General features: G+C 41.4%; 1 protein-coding gene across 1 annotated transcript; it reads left to right on the top strand.

Moving 5' to 3' along the window:
* Positions 1-2,219: 2,219 nt before the first annotated feature.
* LOC134652795 (ras-interacting protein RIP3-like) lies at positions 2,220-16,829 on the top strand. The gene is made up of 12 exons (XM_063507961.1): positions 2,220-2,329; positions 4,079-4,217; positions 4,346-4,564; positions 4,978-5,064; positions 6,612-6,723; positions 8,820-8,884; positions 11,624-11,724; positions 12,023-12,143; positions 12,798-12,938; positions 13,499-13,639; positions 14,623-14,777; positions 16,674-16,829. The coding sequence occupies exons 1-12, from the start codon at positions 2,325-2,327 to the stop codon at positions 16,801-16,803; spliced, it is 1,416 nt and encodes a 471-aa protein (XP_063364031.1). The 5' UTR covers positions 2,220-2,324; the 3' UTR covers positions 16,804-16,829.
* The last annotated feature ends 2,009 nt before the right edge of the window (positions 16,830-18,838 follow it).

Genomic DNA, 18,838 nt, shown 5'->3' with positions numbered 1-18,838 from the left:
CGCGCAGAAGGTCACACATTCATTCATTCATTCATTCACACATTCATTCCCGCTGGAGCGCCACCTCGTCACGCACAGCAAGTACCACGCAGGCGAGCGGCCCTATGTCTGCAGCGACTGCGGCGAGAGCTTCGCGCAGAAGGTCGCACATTCATTCATTCATTCATTCACACATTCGTTCCCGCTGAAGCGCCACCTCGTCACGCACAGCAAGTACCACGCCGGCGAGCGGCCCTACGTCTGCAGCGACTGCGGCGAGAGCTTCGCGCAGAAGGTCGCACATTCATTCACACTTTAACACATTCATTGACACCCGGCCAAACAAGACCGCGCCAGCCCACAAAAATTTCGTCATATAAAGCTGTAGTGCCACGATCCCGACTATCGGGTCGTCCGGCCGAGGAACGAAATCATAAAATACCCGATGTAGATGTAGATGTAGTGTATGGACGCCTGACCGGAAACAGGCGGGTTGTCGATCACGTGTCGCATTCATTCAGCTCAGTTCCCTGGAGTCGGAGCTGCAGGTTACTGTCCCGGCGGTAGGGTTGCCAGATCGAAAGCCGCTATTATCGGGAAAAAATATCAATTATTCGGGATTTTGGGCCTTAAGTCGGGAAAAAAATTGTATTAAAAACAACGATATTTTACATTATTGGCACTACGTCAGCTGCTCTGCCCAATCTCGCCACGCGCGCCCCGCGCGCGCGCTGACGGGCTCGACGTGGGTCGCTTGCTCGCTCGACGACAGTTCGGAACTTGAAATTATTGTTTTTATAACGGGAAGCTGTTTTTCGAGATAATTTTCACTTCGTCGGGAATCGGGAACACATGCTAAAAATCGGGAGAATCCCGCCGAATCCCGACCAGTGGCAACCCTAGCCGGCGGCATTCCCATACCATTCTCCTCAAATCTTGTTTTCCTGCAGAACAGAAGGACATCTTTAAGTTCCACGTCCTTTAGTTCGTTTTCTTTCAGTGTATCTTTCCAGAATGTACTATATCGCGGTGCAGCATACATAATACATTCCGCTAGTAAGTGTAAGCTAGTCTCCTCCTTACCACAGTGTAGACAGGAGGCGTCTCTGCTAATTTCCATTATCTTAAGAAAATACCCGATACTGAATGTTAAAGTGCTGGGATTCGAGGGGTTAAATAGTTCACTCCCTGGCAGCCGCCATCATCGTTGTCACTTGTTAACGCGATTATTACACTGATACAGACACGCCGCTCCGCTGTGTGACCGAGACAGCCGAGCGCCATGCACATATTTATGTCCGATTTCCCGCTCGCACACAATGAAAAATCTAATAACCAATAGAGCAACGAAGAGTCGAATATCACACGTCGACACGGTGCTAGGATTGACTACGTTACAGAATAAATAATAGTACTAGGTACAGAAGATTCACTCTCTAACAAAACGCGTCTATTACGACAGATATGACCGCTAGGTGGCGCAAGCGCGAGCAGGTGTCCGTTCCGTAGCGGTGCGCGGCAACTATAGATGGTCAACCAAATCTTGTCACTTGTCAGTAAAAAAAGGCGCGAAATTCAAATTTTCTATGGGACGATATCCTTTCGCGCCTACATTTTTCAAATTTGCCGCCTTTTTCTACTGTCAAAATCTGGTTGACCAAGTATACTATGGCTAGACACCAAAATTGATGTGGGCTGTACTTGTAGGTACTTGTAGCAAAGCGACGAAATCGCGGAGTGAGCCACGCCTGACTACGTTTACATATATAATACTTACTTACTGCTGTGGCGCAACGACCCGAAGTAGATCTTGGCCTCCGACACCAAATACCGCCATGCTACTCTGTCCAAAGCCGTTTCTGTCCATTCGATGGCGCCAGGACAGAAATCTGGAACCTGGACGGAACCTAACCCATATTAAACTCATAACCCATATTAAAATCATACGTGTTTGTCCACAGGAGCACCTAGTAATGCACAGCCGCTTCCACGGCTCGCTATCGCCCTTCGTGTGCCCGGACTGCGGCGTGGCCTTCGCACGCAAGTTCCAACTTGTCAACCACGGCCGGGTCCATGGCAGGGTGCCTCACGCCTGTCCTGTCTGTGGCAAGGAGTTCCTACAGAAACGGACGCTTGTTGCGCATATGAAGTTAGTATATATATCTAAGACACCCAACATACACAGCTAGTATTAAAGTGTCCTCCGACACGGCCATCCTGACAAAAGCAGGGTCTTCGCACGCAAGTTCCAACTAGTCAACCACGGCCGAGTCCATGGAAGGGTGCCTCACGCTTGTCCTGTCTGTGGCAAGGAGTTCCTACAGAAACGGACGCTTGTTGCGCATATGAAGTTAGTATATACAATATCTAACACACCCAACATACACAGCTAGTATTAAAGTGTCGTCCGACACGGCCATCCTGACAAAAGCAGGGTCTTCGCACGCAAGTTCCAACTTGTCAACCACGGCCGGGTCCATGGAAGGGTGCCTCACGCCTGTCCTGTCTGTGGGAAGGAGTTCCTACAGAAACGGACGCTTGTTGCGCATATGAAGTTAGTATATATATCTAAGACACCCAACATACACAGCTAGTATTAAAGTGTCGTCCGACACGGCCATCCTGACAAAAGCAGGGTCTTCGCACGCAAGTTCCAACTTGTCAACCACGGCCGGGTCCATGGAAGGGTGCCTCACGCTTGTCCTGTCTGTGGGAAGGAGTTCCTACAGAAACGGACGCTTGTTGCGCATATGAAGTTAGTATATATATCTAAGACACCCAACATACACAGCTAGTATTAAAGTGTCGTCCGACACGGCCATCCTGACAAAAGCAGGGTCTTCGCGAGCAAGTTCCAACTTGTCAACCATGGCCGGGTCCATGGCAGGGTGCCCCACGCCTGTCCTGTCTGTGGGAAGGAGTTCCTACAGAAACGGACGCTTGTTGCGCATATGAAGTTAGTATATACTATATCTAACACACCCAACATACACAGCTAGTATTAAAGTGTCGTCCGACACGGCCATCCTGACAAAAGCAGGGTCTTCGCGAGCAAGTTCCAACTAGTCAACCACGGCCGAGTCCATGGCAGGGTGCCTCACGCTTGTCCTGTCTGTGGCAAGGAGTTCCTACAGAAACGGACGCTTGTTGCGCATATGAAGTTAGTATAATATACAATATCTAAGACACCCATACACAGCTAGTATTAAAGTGTCGCCCGACACGGCCATCCTGACAAAAGCAGGGTCTTCGCACGCAAGTTCCAACTTGTCAACCATGGCCGAGTCCATGGCAGGGTGCCTCACGCTTGTCCTGTCTGTGGGAAGGAGTTCCTACAGAAACGGACGCTTGTTGCGTATATGAAGTTAGTATATACAATATCTAACACACCCAACATACACAGCTAGTATTAAAATGTCGTCCGACACGGCCATCCTGACAAAAGCAGGGTCTTCGCGAGCAAGTTCCAACTTGTCAATCATGGCCGAGTCCATGGCAGGGTGCCTCACGCTTGTCCTGTCTGTGGGAAGGAGTTCCTACAGAAACGGACGCTTGTTGCGCATATGAAGTTAGTATATATATCTAAGACACCCAACATACACAGCTAGTATTAAAGTGTCCTCCGACACGGCCATCCTGACAAAAGCAGGGTCTTCGCACGCAAGTTCCAACTTGTCAACCATGGCCGGGTCCATGGAAGGGTGCCCCACGCCTGTCCTGTCTGTGGGAAGGAGTTCCTACAGAAACGGACGCTTGTTGCGCATATGAAGTTAGTATATACTATATCTAACACACCCAACATACACAGCTAGTATTAAAGTGTCGTCCGACACGGCCATCCTGACAAAAGCAGGGTCTTCGCGAGCAAGTTCCAACTTGTCAACCACGGCCGAGTTCATGGCAGGGTGCCTCACGCTTGTCCTGTCTGTGGCAAGGAGTTCCTACATAATCGGACGTTCTGGTTCAATCCCAGCCTGGGGCAATGGGCGCTGAAGTCCTTGGTCTCTTTTTCTTTAGTAAATGGCCTCTATTTCAGTTCATAACACCAAATATGTCTGCACATTAAACACGGAGATTTTTACTTACTTCTTACTTCCAGAATCCATACGGGTGAAGGAGTGGTGGCATGCCTGGAGTGTGGCGAGGCGTTCAAATGCAAGACGGAGATGCAGCAACACTGCAAGATGTCGCGGCATTGTATGAGCGGCAGCGTCACGCAACAAACACAGCAACAACAGGTAAACAACATATGTATCACTATCACGCGGGACTGATGTTTGTATGGATGGCTGATGATTTAACTGATATAGAAAGTTCACACAAAGAACAATTTGCTATAAATATGTATTTTTGCTCTCTTCTTCAGGTACAGCAACAGAACACCCAACAACAGCAGCAGCAACAACAACAGCAGGCTCAACAACAAGCCCAACAACAGCAGCAGCAACAACAACAACAGCAAGCGCAACAGCAAGCTCAACAGCAGGCGCAGCAACAGCAGCAACAACAACAGCAGCAGCAGCAGCAGCAACAACAACAGACGACGGTTATAAAACAGGATGATTTCAAGCCGCAAATTGTACATGTAAGTAAATTGCAGTTCCTTCCTTTACTAGAATCTAACTTTTGCGAGAATAAAATAGTTCGTTTTTTTAGCGGTAGAAAAAGACTACGTGCTCTGGAAGTGACTTTTAATTAAAAACGCTTTTTAAAAATCAGTAACTATTACTTATGAAAGCAATAGAATGTAAATAATCGTATATGATTCATAATTGTTACATATTTGCCGTGACTTATTTTTCAAAGTGTTTTTCAATAAAAAAGGCACGTCAAGATTGTTTACCTTTTCTCTAATGCTAATAAAACGAACTATAGATATAACATTACTGAACAATTTGATATAAGGTTAATTAGGCGGAAAGTTATTTACAGTTTGATTCAATTCAAATTACAAATATATTTCACATTGAATTGACACATACTTTGTTGTTTTGGCAGCTCATCGGTGCTGACGGTCAGATCGTGACAGAAAAGGTGACGCCCGGCTATCCCTGTCCAGAGTGTGGCTCCTGCTTTAACAATAAGGTATAAAATTGTGCTAATGACTAAAGCTTTGGATTCCTCCGAAAACGGTGCCGTCATATGACGGCCGTCATATAGCGGCCGCAAAAGACGGCCGTCTTTACGGTGGCGACGTGTGGAAAGTACCACGGCGTCATAACACACCGTCATCCACCAAGGTCAAAGCGGCAAATTTGAAAAATGTAGGCGCGATGGGATAACGTCCCATAGAAAATTTGAATTTCGCGCCTTTTCCTACTGACAAGATTTGCTTGATCATCTATAATTTACTTGGAGGATGGAATATCATCGGAAGAGGAAAATAATCGTAGTACGGAATCATTTATTCAAATCTCGTGTCATTTATTCAAAATGGCGTCACCGCTATCTAATAAAACGTTCACGAAACTATCGACACCGTCATGACGGCCGTCATCTTACGTTACGTTGACAATCAACGTAACGTAACGCTGTCTAGGAAACCGCGCCATCTTGTTTACATAGACAACGTTCTAGTGACGTCAGTCAACGCTATATAGCGGCCGTAATATGACGGCACCGTTTTCGGAGGAATCCAAAGCTTTAGGTTAGCCAAGCTAAAGATTATTTCGATTTAAAAATCCTACAATGTTGAAGTTCCATCTCCTCGCGTTGTTCAGTATTTTGCCACGGCTCATGGGAGCCTGGGGCCCGCTTGGCAACTAATACCAGGAATTGACGTGGGCACTAGTTTTTACGAAAGCGACTGCCATCTAACCTTTTAACCCAGGGGGTTAAACTAGGCCTTATTGGGATTAGTCCGGTTTCCTCACGATGTTTTCCTTCACCGAAAAGTGACTGGTAAATATCAACAGTTTTTCTGAAAAACTCATTGGCACGAGTCGGGGTTTGAACCCGCGACCTCCGGATTGCAAGTCGCACGCTCTTATCGCTAGGGGCGCTAGGCCACCAGCGCTTCTTCTTCGCGTATCTGGGGGCACAGCAGTGCCCCCGCCAAGTCGAGCAACCAAAGACGCACGGCCGTACCATCCTTTTCTCGACGCGATTCAGGCCATTTTCGACGTCCTGTAATATTGTGCTGGCTAAAGCTAGAACCCAGAATTTTCAGTGACATATTTTAATTTCTACATTCATTTCCGTTTATACGAATGTATTAACGTTTAGTGATAAACATGTGGAAAGGCAAACCAAAATGTGTGTGCCAAGCCGTCTCGTTGTCGCTTGTTTATTCGCTCGCGTGTTTTTAACCCTTAAATGCATAGTGGTGGATACAACCTTCACAACGAAAACATACAATTTTATGCATACTTAATTAGATAAAATCGATTTGTTCCTGAATAATTATTTTGATAGTAAATTAATAACCTTCCATTTACTTATTAAATTTTTGTTTAAAAAAAATAGATTAGTTTTAAGACTGACCGACTGTGAATTACGCGGTTTTTTCTTCAGGGTTTGCAATTTTTAAATTTAAAATCTTTATTATAGATATATCACAAATAGTGTAAATTTCTGATGGTAGTAAGATTTTTCATATATCTTTAACTAATAATTGTATTTCGTTTTGTCAGGAGGCATTATCGCTGCACGTGCGGCTGCACGCGGGCGACCGCACGTGCGTGACGGACCTGTGCGCGCTCACGGCCGCGCTGCAGCCCGGCCTGGTGCAGCACACGCAGCACAGTGAGTCACAACTCTGGACTTTACCATAGAGAAATACAGTGTGTTAAGCTTTGGATTCCTCCGAAAACGGTGTCGTCATATTACGGCCGCTATATAGCGTTGACTGACGTCACTAGAACGTTGTCTATGTAAACAAGATGGCGCGGTTTCCTAGACAGCGTTACGTTACGTTGATTGTCAACGTAACGTAAGATGACGGCCGTCATGACGGTGTCGATAGTTTCGTGAACGTTTTATTAGATAGCGGTGACGCCATTTTGAATAAATGACACGAGATTTGAATAAATGATTCCGTACTACGATTATTTTCCTCTTCTGATGATATTTCATCCTCCAAGTAAATTATAGATGATCAAGCAAATCTTGTCAGTAGGAAAAGGCGCGAAATTCAAATGTTCTATGGGACGTTATCCCATCGCGCCTACATTTTTCAAATTTGCCGCTTTGACCTTGGTGGATGACGGTGTGTTATGACGCCGTGGTACTTTCCACATGTCGCCACCGTAAAGACGGCCGTCTTTTGCGGCCGCTATATGACGGCCGTCATATGACGGCACCGTTTTTGGAGGAATCCAAAGCTTAAGTCAAATACGGGCAATAAATTAAACCAGATATATAATTTACCCGTCTTATCATTAATTAAGATGTTTTTTTAAGTTACACTTAATTATGACCCCGTGATTAATTTTTTCCACATGTACCGAGCAGCAATGTACTGTAAACATTAAGAAACAAGATGATAATGACATTACGAGATACGAGCTTTTCATAGTAACTGCCAACAAGCGTTGACAGTTACTTTAAAAAGCTCGTATCCCGTAACGTGTGTGGTGTATTACATTGCGGGCCGAATTATTTTGTATGGTTATAATTTTCAATGCATTTCTAAGTAAAATCTATCTCAATATACTTTTTAGGTCCTATGCTAACCACCGTTTAAATATTCGCCCGTATTGGATTTACACACTGTATAGTAAGACAAGAGTGCTCACTCCATACATCAGTTCAGACTATTAATTTCAGTGTCTACATCTAGCATCGAGTAGCGGAACTATCAGTACTGCTACTTGACAATAGATGTAGCACCGACCGGAAAGTCTTATCTCAACAGCATAAGACTTTCCGGTCGGTGCTACATCTATTGTCAAGTAGCAGTACTGATAGTTCCGCCACTCGATGCTAGATGCTAATAGTCTTTTTGGTACTAAAACTGATGTATGGAGTGAGCACTCTATGTATTTTTTTCTCTATGACTTTACCTTCCAGGCGTTCACGATGACACACGAATGTTTTATGACACCCATATGACCCATATGTTTTATGACATATTGGGATCAGGGATGTTGCGAATATCCGCATCCGCGACCGCGGAACTTCCGCATTATTTTCAACATCCGCATCCGCATAAAATCGATGCGGATTTAATGCGGATGCGGATGTGGAACAGGTCGGTACAGGAACGTCTTAGCATCGGCGTAAGTGCTAGACTGCTAGGTAATTTAGTAATTAACCAAAAAAACCTATTAGAAATGAGCAGTCAAGCGTGAGTGGGTCTTAATGTACGGAACCCTTGGAACGCGAGTCCGACTCGCACTTGGCCGGTTTTTTGAAATAAAAATTACTAAAATGTGATATTTGACGTTTTTTATGGTACTATCTTGACATCCGCATCCGCATACGCGGATGTGAGCCTTTAAAAATCCGCATCCGCGGATGTCAAAAAATCGGCATCCGCAACATCCCTGATTGGGATACCGTCCTTCAATTGGGGGGGGGGGGGGGGGGGATTTAAATCTCAGAGCAGAGGGTTTAGGCTTGGAGCCGGTGTAGCTTTATTTGACTTTCATAAGCGCATTGTAATATGCCTACTTGAATAAACTATATTTTATCTTTAGAGGCGTAGTTTTCCAAGTGCTCTTGGTTTTCTGACGCACGTCTAAAGCAACTCACTGTCAATTTATCCATTTGTAAGCGGTCCACATTAGCGAATGAATATCTGACAGCCCTTACATGCATGACATTTTTCGATAAAATTAATATGTTGTTATAAGTACTTAGTTTATATATAAATAATTAATACTTTGTTGTGCTTTCAGATCAGCCGATACAAATAATATCCTCAAACCCAAACAACGTAGTACACACGCAAGTCATTGCCACTGTAAGTATATGGGTGGATTACAGTGTTGGCCGAAAGTTAATGCAAATTGAAAATGCTGGCCATTAACCATTATAAATTGAATCGTAAACTATAATCGTCCGATACGGTTTAAGGTTCAATTTATAATGGTTAATGGCCAACATTTTCAATTCGCATTAACTTTCGGCCAACACTGGTGGATTATGAAAAAAAAAAATCTCATGGGTGGATTTTCTTTTTGGGTCAGTGAGGGCAGCTACCAGATCCCGTGCTGCTACGAGAAAATGGTCTTAGAAGACCTTCCCTCGATTTCAAATCAATGAAGATTGGCTTTTACAGATTTTGGAAAAAACATACAGGGTGCGAGAAAAAGGTCATTTTTACAAACTTTTTTTTTGATGCCAATCGATCCCATTTCTATTGAGGATCAAAAGCTTGTATGGAAGCAAAAAAAAAATTTCCGGCTAGAAAAGCCACAAATCGAGGAAAACTTTTCCCGTACAATTTGTATGAAAATGAAAACTTTTATTTTTCACATGATATTTTTGTATGCCAATCGATCCCATTCCTATCTAGTATCAATAGTTTCCTAGGGGTCAACTTACGGTAATGTACTAAAAAGCCACAAATTAATAAAAACTTTCTGCATACATTTACTATGGAGAAAATGTGAAATTTTATTCACAATTTTCTACCTCGCCTATCAGTCCTACAGCAATGTCTTCATACAGTATTATGGTTCTTAAAGGTAACAGGACTGATTGGCCAGATAGAAAACTGTGAATTAAATTTCACGTTTTCTCCATAGTAAATGTATGGAAAAAGTTTTCTTTAATTTGTGGCTTTTTAGTACATTACCGTAAGTTGACCCCAAAGAAACTATTGATACTGGATAGGAATGGAATCGATTGGCATACAAAAATAGCATGTGAAAAATAAAAGTTTTCATTTTCATACAAATTGTATGGGAAAAGTTTTCCTCAATTTGTGGCTTTTCTAGCCGGAATTTTTTTTTTGCTTCCATACAAGCTTTTGATCCTCAATAGGAATGGGATCGATTGGCATAAAAAAAAAGTTTGTCAAAAATGACCTTTTTCTCGCACCCTGTATGTTTTTTCCAAAATCTGGAAAAACCAATCTTCATTAATTTGAAATCGAGGGAAGGTCTTCTAAGACCATTTTCTCGTAGCAGCACGGGATCTGGTAGCTGCTCTCACTGACCCAAAAAGAAAATCCACCCTGTATATACATAGCATGGTTTCAACCTTATTAGGCGCCCTCATATACTAGGAATCCTCTAATGGAGTTTAGAGCAATAGGCTACATGACTAATTTTTTTATGGTATCAATCGATCGGGTTTGTTTTTAGGATCAAATGTCTATATGGGACCCATTGCATTAAAGTAACACAAAAGTCAGAAATTGTAGTCAAAGTCCGACAGTCGCACTTCACTCGCGAAACGCCCTATACAAAACGGCCAGAGGCCGTGACGTCATCGCCCATCTTGTAGTATGGACAAAACAAGAAAATTGCGTTTTTGTCGGTGAAATATTGCGTTTATGTATATAGTTGCCGTACAATATTTTTTTGGATGAAATGTAAGGAATCGAATGGTACCCTTACTTTTATCGTTTTTGGAAGTTAAAAAAAACTTAAATTTTGAAACTTTCAGGTCCTGTAATTTTGTAATTTTTCAATATTTTATTTTAATATCCACATTATTGTGATAAATTGCTCGTTTGCTAAAACAAATGAAATAGATATATAAAAAAGTTTGGTAAAATAGATATATTTTACTAGATTTTGTTATAAAATTCAACATGTGTCATCATCCCTATTATTTCATGAAACCGATGCTGCCAAAAATACTGGGGTGCGGGGGGCGAGGTTAGCGAGTCCCGTGCCGTGATTGGTCCGTTCAAAGACACGGACGTCACACAAAGACACTTTGACTCGAAGATGGAGTAAAACTACCTTATATTTGTGGCAGAGGGGGTAGCGCTATGCTCAGTCTAGAGGATGTCTTGTCTGTGGGCGCCCTTCATGGCTGCGGTACCAAGATGGTGATGACTGATGATGATGACGTGACAATAATTAGTGTCTCACCGAAACAGGATATTTTGCTGAAAACTGCTGAAACTGAAATCGAAACCGAAACTACGGTCTACTAAGAATAACACAAAAACGCATGCAATAGGGATGATGACACATGTTGAATTTTATAACAAAATCTAGTAAAATAGATAGCAAAGGAGCAATTTATCATAATATTGTAAATATTAAAAAAATATTTGGAAATAATACAAAAATACAGCACCGGAAAGTTTCAAAATTTAAGTTTTTTTTTTAACTTTCAAAAACGAAATAAGTAAGGATACCATTCGATTCCTCACATTTTATCCAAAAAAGATTGCATAGCAACTATATACATAAACGCAATATTTCACCGACAAAAATGCAATTTTCTTGTTTTGTTCATACTTCATGATGATATCTCATCTCATAGCGATTTCTAAGGGGCGTTTCGCGAGTGAAGTACGACTGTCGGACATTGACTATCATTTCTGACTTTTGTACTGCTTTAATGCAATGGGTCCCATATAGACATTTGATCCTAAAAACAAACCTGATTGATTGATACCATCAATGAAAATTAGTCATCTAGCCTATTAGAGACACTTTTTTTACAAGCCTATTTTAATGGACATAACGTCTGTACGTAACTGGTAGCAAGATTCAACAAGGCAATATTTTTTCAGCAAAATCATCACATAGCAACGCCGCGACCGAAGATCCACTTTTGTGTAGATTGTGGCAAAGGATTTGCGGCGAAACACGGCCTATTAGCGCATCACAGAAGGTAAACTATTTCATTTACCGTTATATTTTCTCATTACATAACATGGGTACTAATTTATTTTGTGGTTTACATAGTAAACATATTTATAAACGTTCGAGAAGCGCTGTATATCAGATATTCAACATTAAGCGGGTCGCAAATTGAAAGTCCATTACTGAGTACCATCTCTGTAAATATTTGTTTTGGATTTTCAAACACTTGTATACAATTGCAAAAAATATAACTAGAATCACGCTAGAAAGGTCACAGTGCAAATTTAAGCATTATTCCCTAACTAATAAAGTTGCTTTTCTTTTAGACACCCAGACGGGAGCTGTACGCTGAGAACGCACGTATGCGACCAGTGCGGAAAAGCGTTCTTCCAGAAAAACCACCTCATGCTACATCAGAGACAGCACATGGACCTGCCGCCTAGAAATGTAAGTAGTTTTTTTTTTTTTTTTTTTTTTTTATGAGAAACAAACAGTCTTATAATAAACATAAGATCAACTTAGCTAATAGCTACAAATTGATTTATTTATAGACCTATAGTTCCCTATTTTAGATTTAAGCTAGTTTTTAATTTATTTTAGTAATACACTGTATATATCTTGATAGATTCTTGATAGATTCTTGTATAGATTTTGTATAAATAATGATGTGCGGTCGGAATAAAATCCAAAATTGCGAAATTTCCACAATTAAAAAACTCGGAAACTTGTATGGGGGCAATGATTTATAACTCAAGATAGGTTATAGGAGTTACCTTGTGACAAATTGTACAAGTTGCGTTTAGTCGCGGCTGGACAAGCGAGAAATGTGCACGTGCTAAGGAGTTCCCGCACACCGAAAGAGAGCTTATGTTTAACAACGAGTGTGACAAAGATGGATGGAATGAGAAAATGAATCAGAACAGAAATAAATATGGAAGTATTTTCTGTGCTCCTCAAGTATGAGTATAATCTATCTATGGTTATATAATATCATTGTATGGGGGTCGAAATTTTCCGTTTCCAAAATGAAAGTTTCTTGAATTTTCTGATATTTCCGAGAACTTTTCCAACTTTTTTGAAACTTTCCTTTTTGTTTGGCAGAGAGACACGAGTAACAACGACAATGGGGCGATAATAATGATAACGGGACATTCGAAGAACTTCCAATCACAACAGCAACAGGCGCAGCAACAAGCACAACAGCAAGCCCAACAACAGGCACAACAACAGGCGCAACAACAGGTTGGTTTCTTACGCTATCCAATGATTTGCTGCATTCCAATAGGGTTAACATTTTGTTGTAACAAGTTGAATTCGGATTGATTCGGAGGACAATAGGGAGTATTACTGCAGTTTTGCCGCCAGAGTGCAGTACTAGCGACGTAAGTATACCATAGAGTAACTTATACATACTGAACCTTAAACTGATTTTTGACAAGTTTTCACAGACAATCAAATATGATATTGATACATCAAGGCGGTCTTTTTGTTGTTGAAACTCAGCTATCTGCCTCTTTATCGCTCAAATATGCTAGAGTGATAGAGAGGTTAGATAAAAAATTTCGACTCTCTCGTTTGCGGTAGACCCTTAGATTGTGACTTATTGTGTGAGTGGCGCCCCCTACGCAGAGTTTCTCGTAATATTCCCTATCGCGAAGATCCGAGTGCTGTTTTAGAGTCCGTCTAAACTCTAAAGTAACTCAGCACCGAATTGAATATAAGATCAACTCAAAGTTACAAGTTCGACTTCCAGCTTTATAGTTAAGGAGTTTAACTAATTACACATTATTCGTTTGTTCCAGGCGCAAGCAGCGCAGCAGGCCGCGCAACAAGCCGCCCAGCAAGTCGCCCAGCAAGTCCAGCAACAGGTCCAGCAACAAGTCCAGCAAATGCAGATTGAGATAGAACCTCAGGAGCACCAACAGCCGACGCACATACAAGTGGTGAGTTCATGTTCGTTTTAGTCCAAAGGGTAAAAACGGGACCCTATTACTAAGACTCCGCTGTCCGTCTGTCCGTCCGTCCGTCTGTCCGTCTGTCTGTCACCAGGCTGTATCTCATGATCATGAACCGTGATAGCTAGGCAGTTGAAATTTTCACAGATGATGTATTTCTGTTGCCGTTATAACAAAAAATACTAAAAAACAACGGGTTGCACTACGGGAGTGCCGACAGAAGTGAAAACTCAATGACTAGTCCAAAATGTCTACAGCACTATGTATAATTGACGCATCCTCCTTTCTATTGAAAAACTTAGTTCCGAAATTGCTGGTCAGTGAGCTTGTTTAAAATTCGAAATTAAAATTTGTTGCGTTAATTGTTTAAAATCCGAATAGAAATTGTAAAGTTGCCTTGCAGACCTCTCATCTAAATATATTTGATCATGATATTTTGAGTTTTATTCACCAGTACTAGAGTTCACTTTTATTAGCAATTTCATAAAGATGTCGCTTTATTGAATTATATTTGAGTGATATAAAGTTAGAGTGTAACTGTGAGATCCTCGTATTTCAGCCCGTACAAGATTAGAACCTTTTTCATGTAATGTCATTGAGTTTTTCTTTTTGATTTAAATGCCATCTAAATGAGTGGCCATCTAAATCTTACGGTCACGTGATCGCCTTACGCTGTCTCGAGTTTATCATTTTTTCCCTACCTCAAAAAGTGCCCAGCGCCGCTAAAGAAGTTTTCACTTCAAAAAAAATATATGAAATATTTAAGTGGCGCTCTCATACAACAAACGTGATTTTTTTGCGTAATGGTACGGAACACTTCGTGCGCGAGACCGATTTTAGAAAACCGGCCAAGTTTTTAATCAGGTCCTTTAATGCTCGATAATACGGCATAGATTTCTTCTCGCCTGTATTCTGCCGTGGTGGTCGAGAGTCGATAGATGGCAGTGTGATTGACTGGTTTGTCGTTACAGGTGACGAACCGGTCGGGGCAGGTGATCGGCAACCAGATCGTGGTGGGCGGCGTGGGCCGGCGGCTGGTGGGCTCGCAGCTGCACGTGATCGGCCGCGACGGCAAGACCATAGGCACGCAGCTGCCGCTCAAGCACCAGCGACACAACGCCAACAGGTAACACTAACAAGAGTAAATAAATATAGGACAGCGGTCGGCAACCTTTTAGCAGCCACAGTAATATTTATGACTTTATCAGACATTGTCGTTGGTCAATATTACATACAAAATAGCCAGGAAGGCTCGCGGGCCGCAAGTGACAGGTTCACGGGCCGCAGGTTGCCGACCGCTGTTATAGGACATTCTTACACAGATTGACTAAGTCCCACAGTAAGCTCAAGAAGGCTTGTGTAGTGGGTACTCTGACAACGATAATATAAGTATACAATACAAGTACTTGGGCTTGCTTATAGATTATAAGTTCTCATGGCAGCCACATGTAAATGGCTTATGCAATAAATTAAGAGCAGTCCTTGCAAAATTCCACCACCTGAAGTTCGTGTTAAATAGGGCTACTATGTATGCAGTGTACTATGCTCTAGTGGATTCGCTGTTGTCGTATGGGCTGTCAAGTTACGGTCGTACATTTAAAACGTATCTAAATAAGATAAAGGCACTGCAGATTAGATTCATGAAATTAATGGTTGACAAAAAAACTAAAATAAAATGTAAAAGTACTACCTATGAACAGCTCTTCTTAGAATGTAATATTTTAACAGTCCATGAAAAAGTCAAGTTAGTATTAGCTCTAGAACAAATGTGTAATGATGAGTTTAAAATACCTATTGTCAATCAAAGGTTAATAAGAAACAGAGATAGTAATAAATTGCTGGTACCTAGTTTTACGAATTATTATGGCCAGAGAAGTAGAAAATATTTAGTCCCTAAGATCTATAATGAGTTACCGTCGGATTTAAAGACCACAAGGATGACAAAACAAACATTTAAAAAGAAACTAAGCAATTTTTTATTAAACAAAATACAAAGTCAATAATACGTTACATTTTTATTTTATTTTGATTTTCTTTTACTGTACGCTAAGAATATTAAGAGTTAACCCCTTACTTCATGTCATAAATAAAAAGTATTTGTTTAAAAATGAACTTTAATAGTTGCTATATAGGGCTGCGCATGCGGTAAAGGGTTAAGTAGATACCTAAGTTTAAGTTACCTATCAACTACCTAGCTTGCATGATTATACATAAAGGAGCCTCGTCTGCCAACAAACCACTCTGTGGTTTGGCAGAAGAATATATGTAATTAGTTGTAAGCAAGATCTCTGAATAAACGTTTTATTTTTTTTTTTATTTTTTTTTTTATAATATATAAACACATAGGAAACACCAAAGACTCGGGAACAAATATTTGTGCTCACCACACAAATAAATGCCATTATTCGAACCCAGGGCAGAGTCACTACCTACTAGGTCAGACCGGTCGTCAGAAGTACTTTAGAAGAATAAGAAGTACTTTATTCGTGAACGCAGATAAAAGGGAGAAAACTAGTGGCTCTGTGAGGTCTAAACCTCGCGAACCCACATGGCTCCACCATTGAGAAATATTTTTTTTTTAATGGAATTCTAGTCCTTATGGAGGTCTACGATCAAGGGCCCGTTTCTCAAAAGCTTGTAACTTGTAAAATACAAGCGGAAGCCACTTTTTGACAGCTTTTGTTAGAAAGGGACTTCCACTTGTATTACAAGTTACAAGCTTTTGAGAAACGGACCCCTAGTGTTTTGGAGCGAGGTTTCCTAGACGGCGTTGTCAACGTAACGTAAAAAAGCGGTGCCGTCATTTGCATGACGGCCGTCATGACGGTGGTTTTCTATGGGACGATATCCCTTCGCGCCTACATTTTTCAAATTTGCCGCTTTGACCTTGGTGGCTGACGGTGTGTTATGACGCCGTGGTACTTTCCACATGTCGTCACCGTAAAGACGGCCGTCTTTTGCTGCCGCGATATGACGGCACCTTACGGAGGAATCCAAAGCTTAACCAAATACCTTGTTCCAGCGGTGACGTGAAGGAAGTGAGCGGGCTGGTCCTCTCGACGGCGCGCGGCTCCAACCTCATCAAGTACGAGATCTCGCTCCCGCAGGCCACGCCCGTAGTACCCGTAGTACAAGTGCAGCAGCTAGACTGAGAGACATTTCACACTGATCAAACGTACGTCTAAAGTGTCATTCAATAGAACTTGCTAACTATGTAAACAAAAGTTACTAGTAAATTGACATTCAGTGTCAATTTTAGTATGGCGGTTTGTTTACATAGTTAGCAATTTCTATTGAATGACTCTTTACACGAGACAGTGATAGGCGTGGCTCACACCGCGATTTCGTCGCGTCGCTACAAGTATAGTTTGTAGCTTTCTAGTAGACCCCGAAGGCTTATCCTATTGTCTATTGTTCAGTAAAACCGCACGTGCTACTTACCTGCAAAAAAGGGTCCTAATTATTCTATTTGGCACCTGAGCGCGGGCTAGTCCAACGCTCAAAAAACCAGTGTAGGTGCGCTCTCCGATAACGCGCCTTTGTTACGCATCTCGATGACACATTATCAGGGAGCGTACATTTCATGCCGGTTTCGTCATAATGACGTATTCATATAAACACACAGGATGTTTCAAAAAACGTAGTGACACAACTTAGTAACCGGAAACGTAGTGACTTTTATTTTATTTTTAATTATAGGCCACAACAACGTGTCTATCAATTTGATTTGATTGTGTTTGATTATTAGTAACATAATAGTTTCTGAAATAAAAAAAAATAAGTATTTAATGGGTTGGAAACAAAATGCTTTAATTGTGTAATATTATATTATTAAGTACTATCACTCAGTTTCGTCTTCTACGTAGTCAACAAGTTGGAAAAAAGAAACGCACCATCGTGTCAATTCAAAGCATACTATGCCATACAATTTAAACGAAGGGAACACCATATGTTTCCATGGTATATTCGATGCTATCATGAAATTGGTCAAGTCCATGTTAAAATCAAACTGTGTTTCTTTATGTTCCTCATGTTCTTTGTGTTTTATTGTTTGCAAATGTAACTTGATGTTGCTTTCTTTTGGTGGCAAACTTTGCTGACAGCAGGAACAATAAATTTGTTTATTATCTATAACTAAACATGGATTTATTTGGCACAATAATTCTATAGCCGCCATAGCGACTTTGGCAAAGCATTAAGTTCCCTGATCTTATTAAATTTAACTGAAATGTTGTTTCCGCATGTCTACAATTTGTGACAAAGAGTAAACTTTGATGTGAGTGATGTGACAATGTTAGATAATATTCTTTTAATGTCCGTCTCAAGTGTCAATATATATCTAAAGTCTTATTTTTTTATTCGGTAGACTAAAATGACATTTCATAGTATGAACATAAAATGTCATTTAATACTATGAAATGTCATTTTAGTCTACCGAATAAAAAAATAGACGTTACTTAAACGGAAGAGGTTGATTAGATAACAGTGATTAATCATATTTTCCATTATTAGGTACGAATAAATAAACGTTCGTTATTCCATTGCCCTTTTCAAACTTTGTCCATCCTGTTTGTAGGTTGACGTCATACGCCTGTCATCGGCATGAAATGTACGCTCCCTGCACATTATATACTGGTTCTGTAGCGTTCGACTCGCGGGCACTCAGTAACCGAAGTACCGATTTTTTATGCAGGTGGTTGTGGCACGTGGCACGAGCGGTTTTTCTTAACAGTAGACAATAGGATTAGCCTTCGGGGTCTATTAGAAAGCTACAAACTATACATGCGGCCCACAACAATTTTGGTGTCTAGACCAGGGATGTTGCGGATGCCGATTTTTTGACATCCGCGGATGCGGATGCGGATGCGGATTTTTAAACGCTCACATCCGCGGATGCGGATGTGGATGTCAAGATAGGTACATAAAAAACGTCAAATATTACATTTTAGTAATTTTTATTTCAAAAAACCGGACAAGTGTGAGTCGGACTCACGTTCCAAGGGTTCCGTACATTAAGTCCCACTCACGCTTGACTGCTAATTTCTAATAGGGTTTTTTGGCTAATGACTAAATTACCTAGCAGTCTAGCACTTACGCCGATGCTAAGACGTTCCTGTACCGACCTGTTCCACATCCGCATCCGCATTAAATCCGCATGGATTTTATGCGGATGCGGATGCAGATGCG

Source organism: Cydia amplana, chromosome 12, assembly GCF_948474715.1.
Source record: "Cydia amplana chromosome 12, ilCydAmpl1.1, whole genome shotgun sequence".
NCBI lineage: Eukaryota > Metazoa > Arthropoda > Insecta > Lepidoptera > Tortricidae > Cydia > Cydia amplana.
The sequence above is the reverse complement of the archived record's forward strand: the minus strand, read 5'-3'. Positions and strand labels throughout refer to the sequence as shown.

Coding starts and splice junctions, on each gene's coding strand:
- LOC134652795 (XM_063507961.1), top strand. Junction 12,144..12,797: donor TGGACCTGCCGCCTAGAAAT/GTAAGTAGTTTT, acceptor TTTGTTTGGCAG/AGAGACACGAGTAACAACGA. Junction 12,939..13,498: donor AACAACAGGCGCAACAACAG/GTTGGTTTCTTA, acceptor CGTTTGTTCCAG/GCGCAAGCAGCGCAGCAGGC.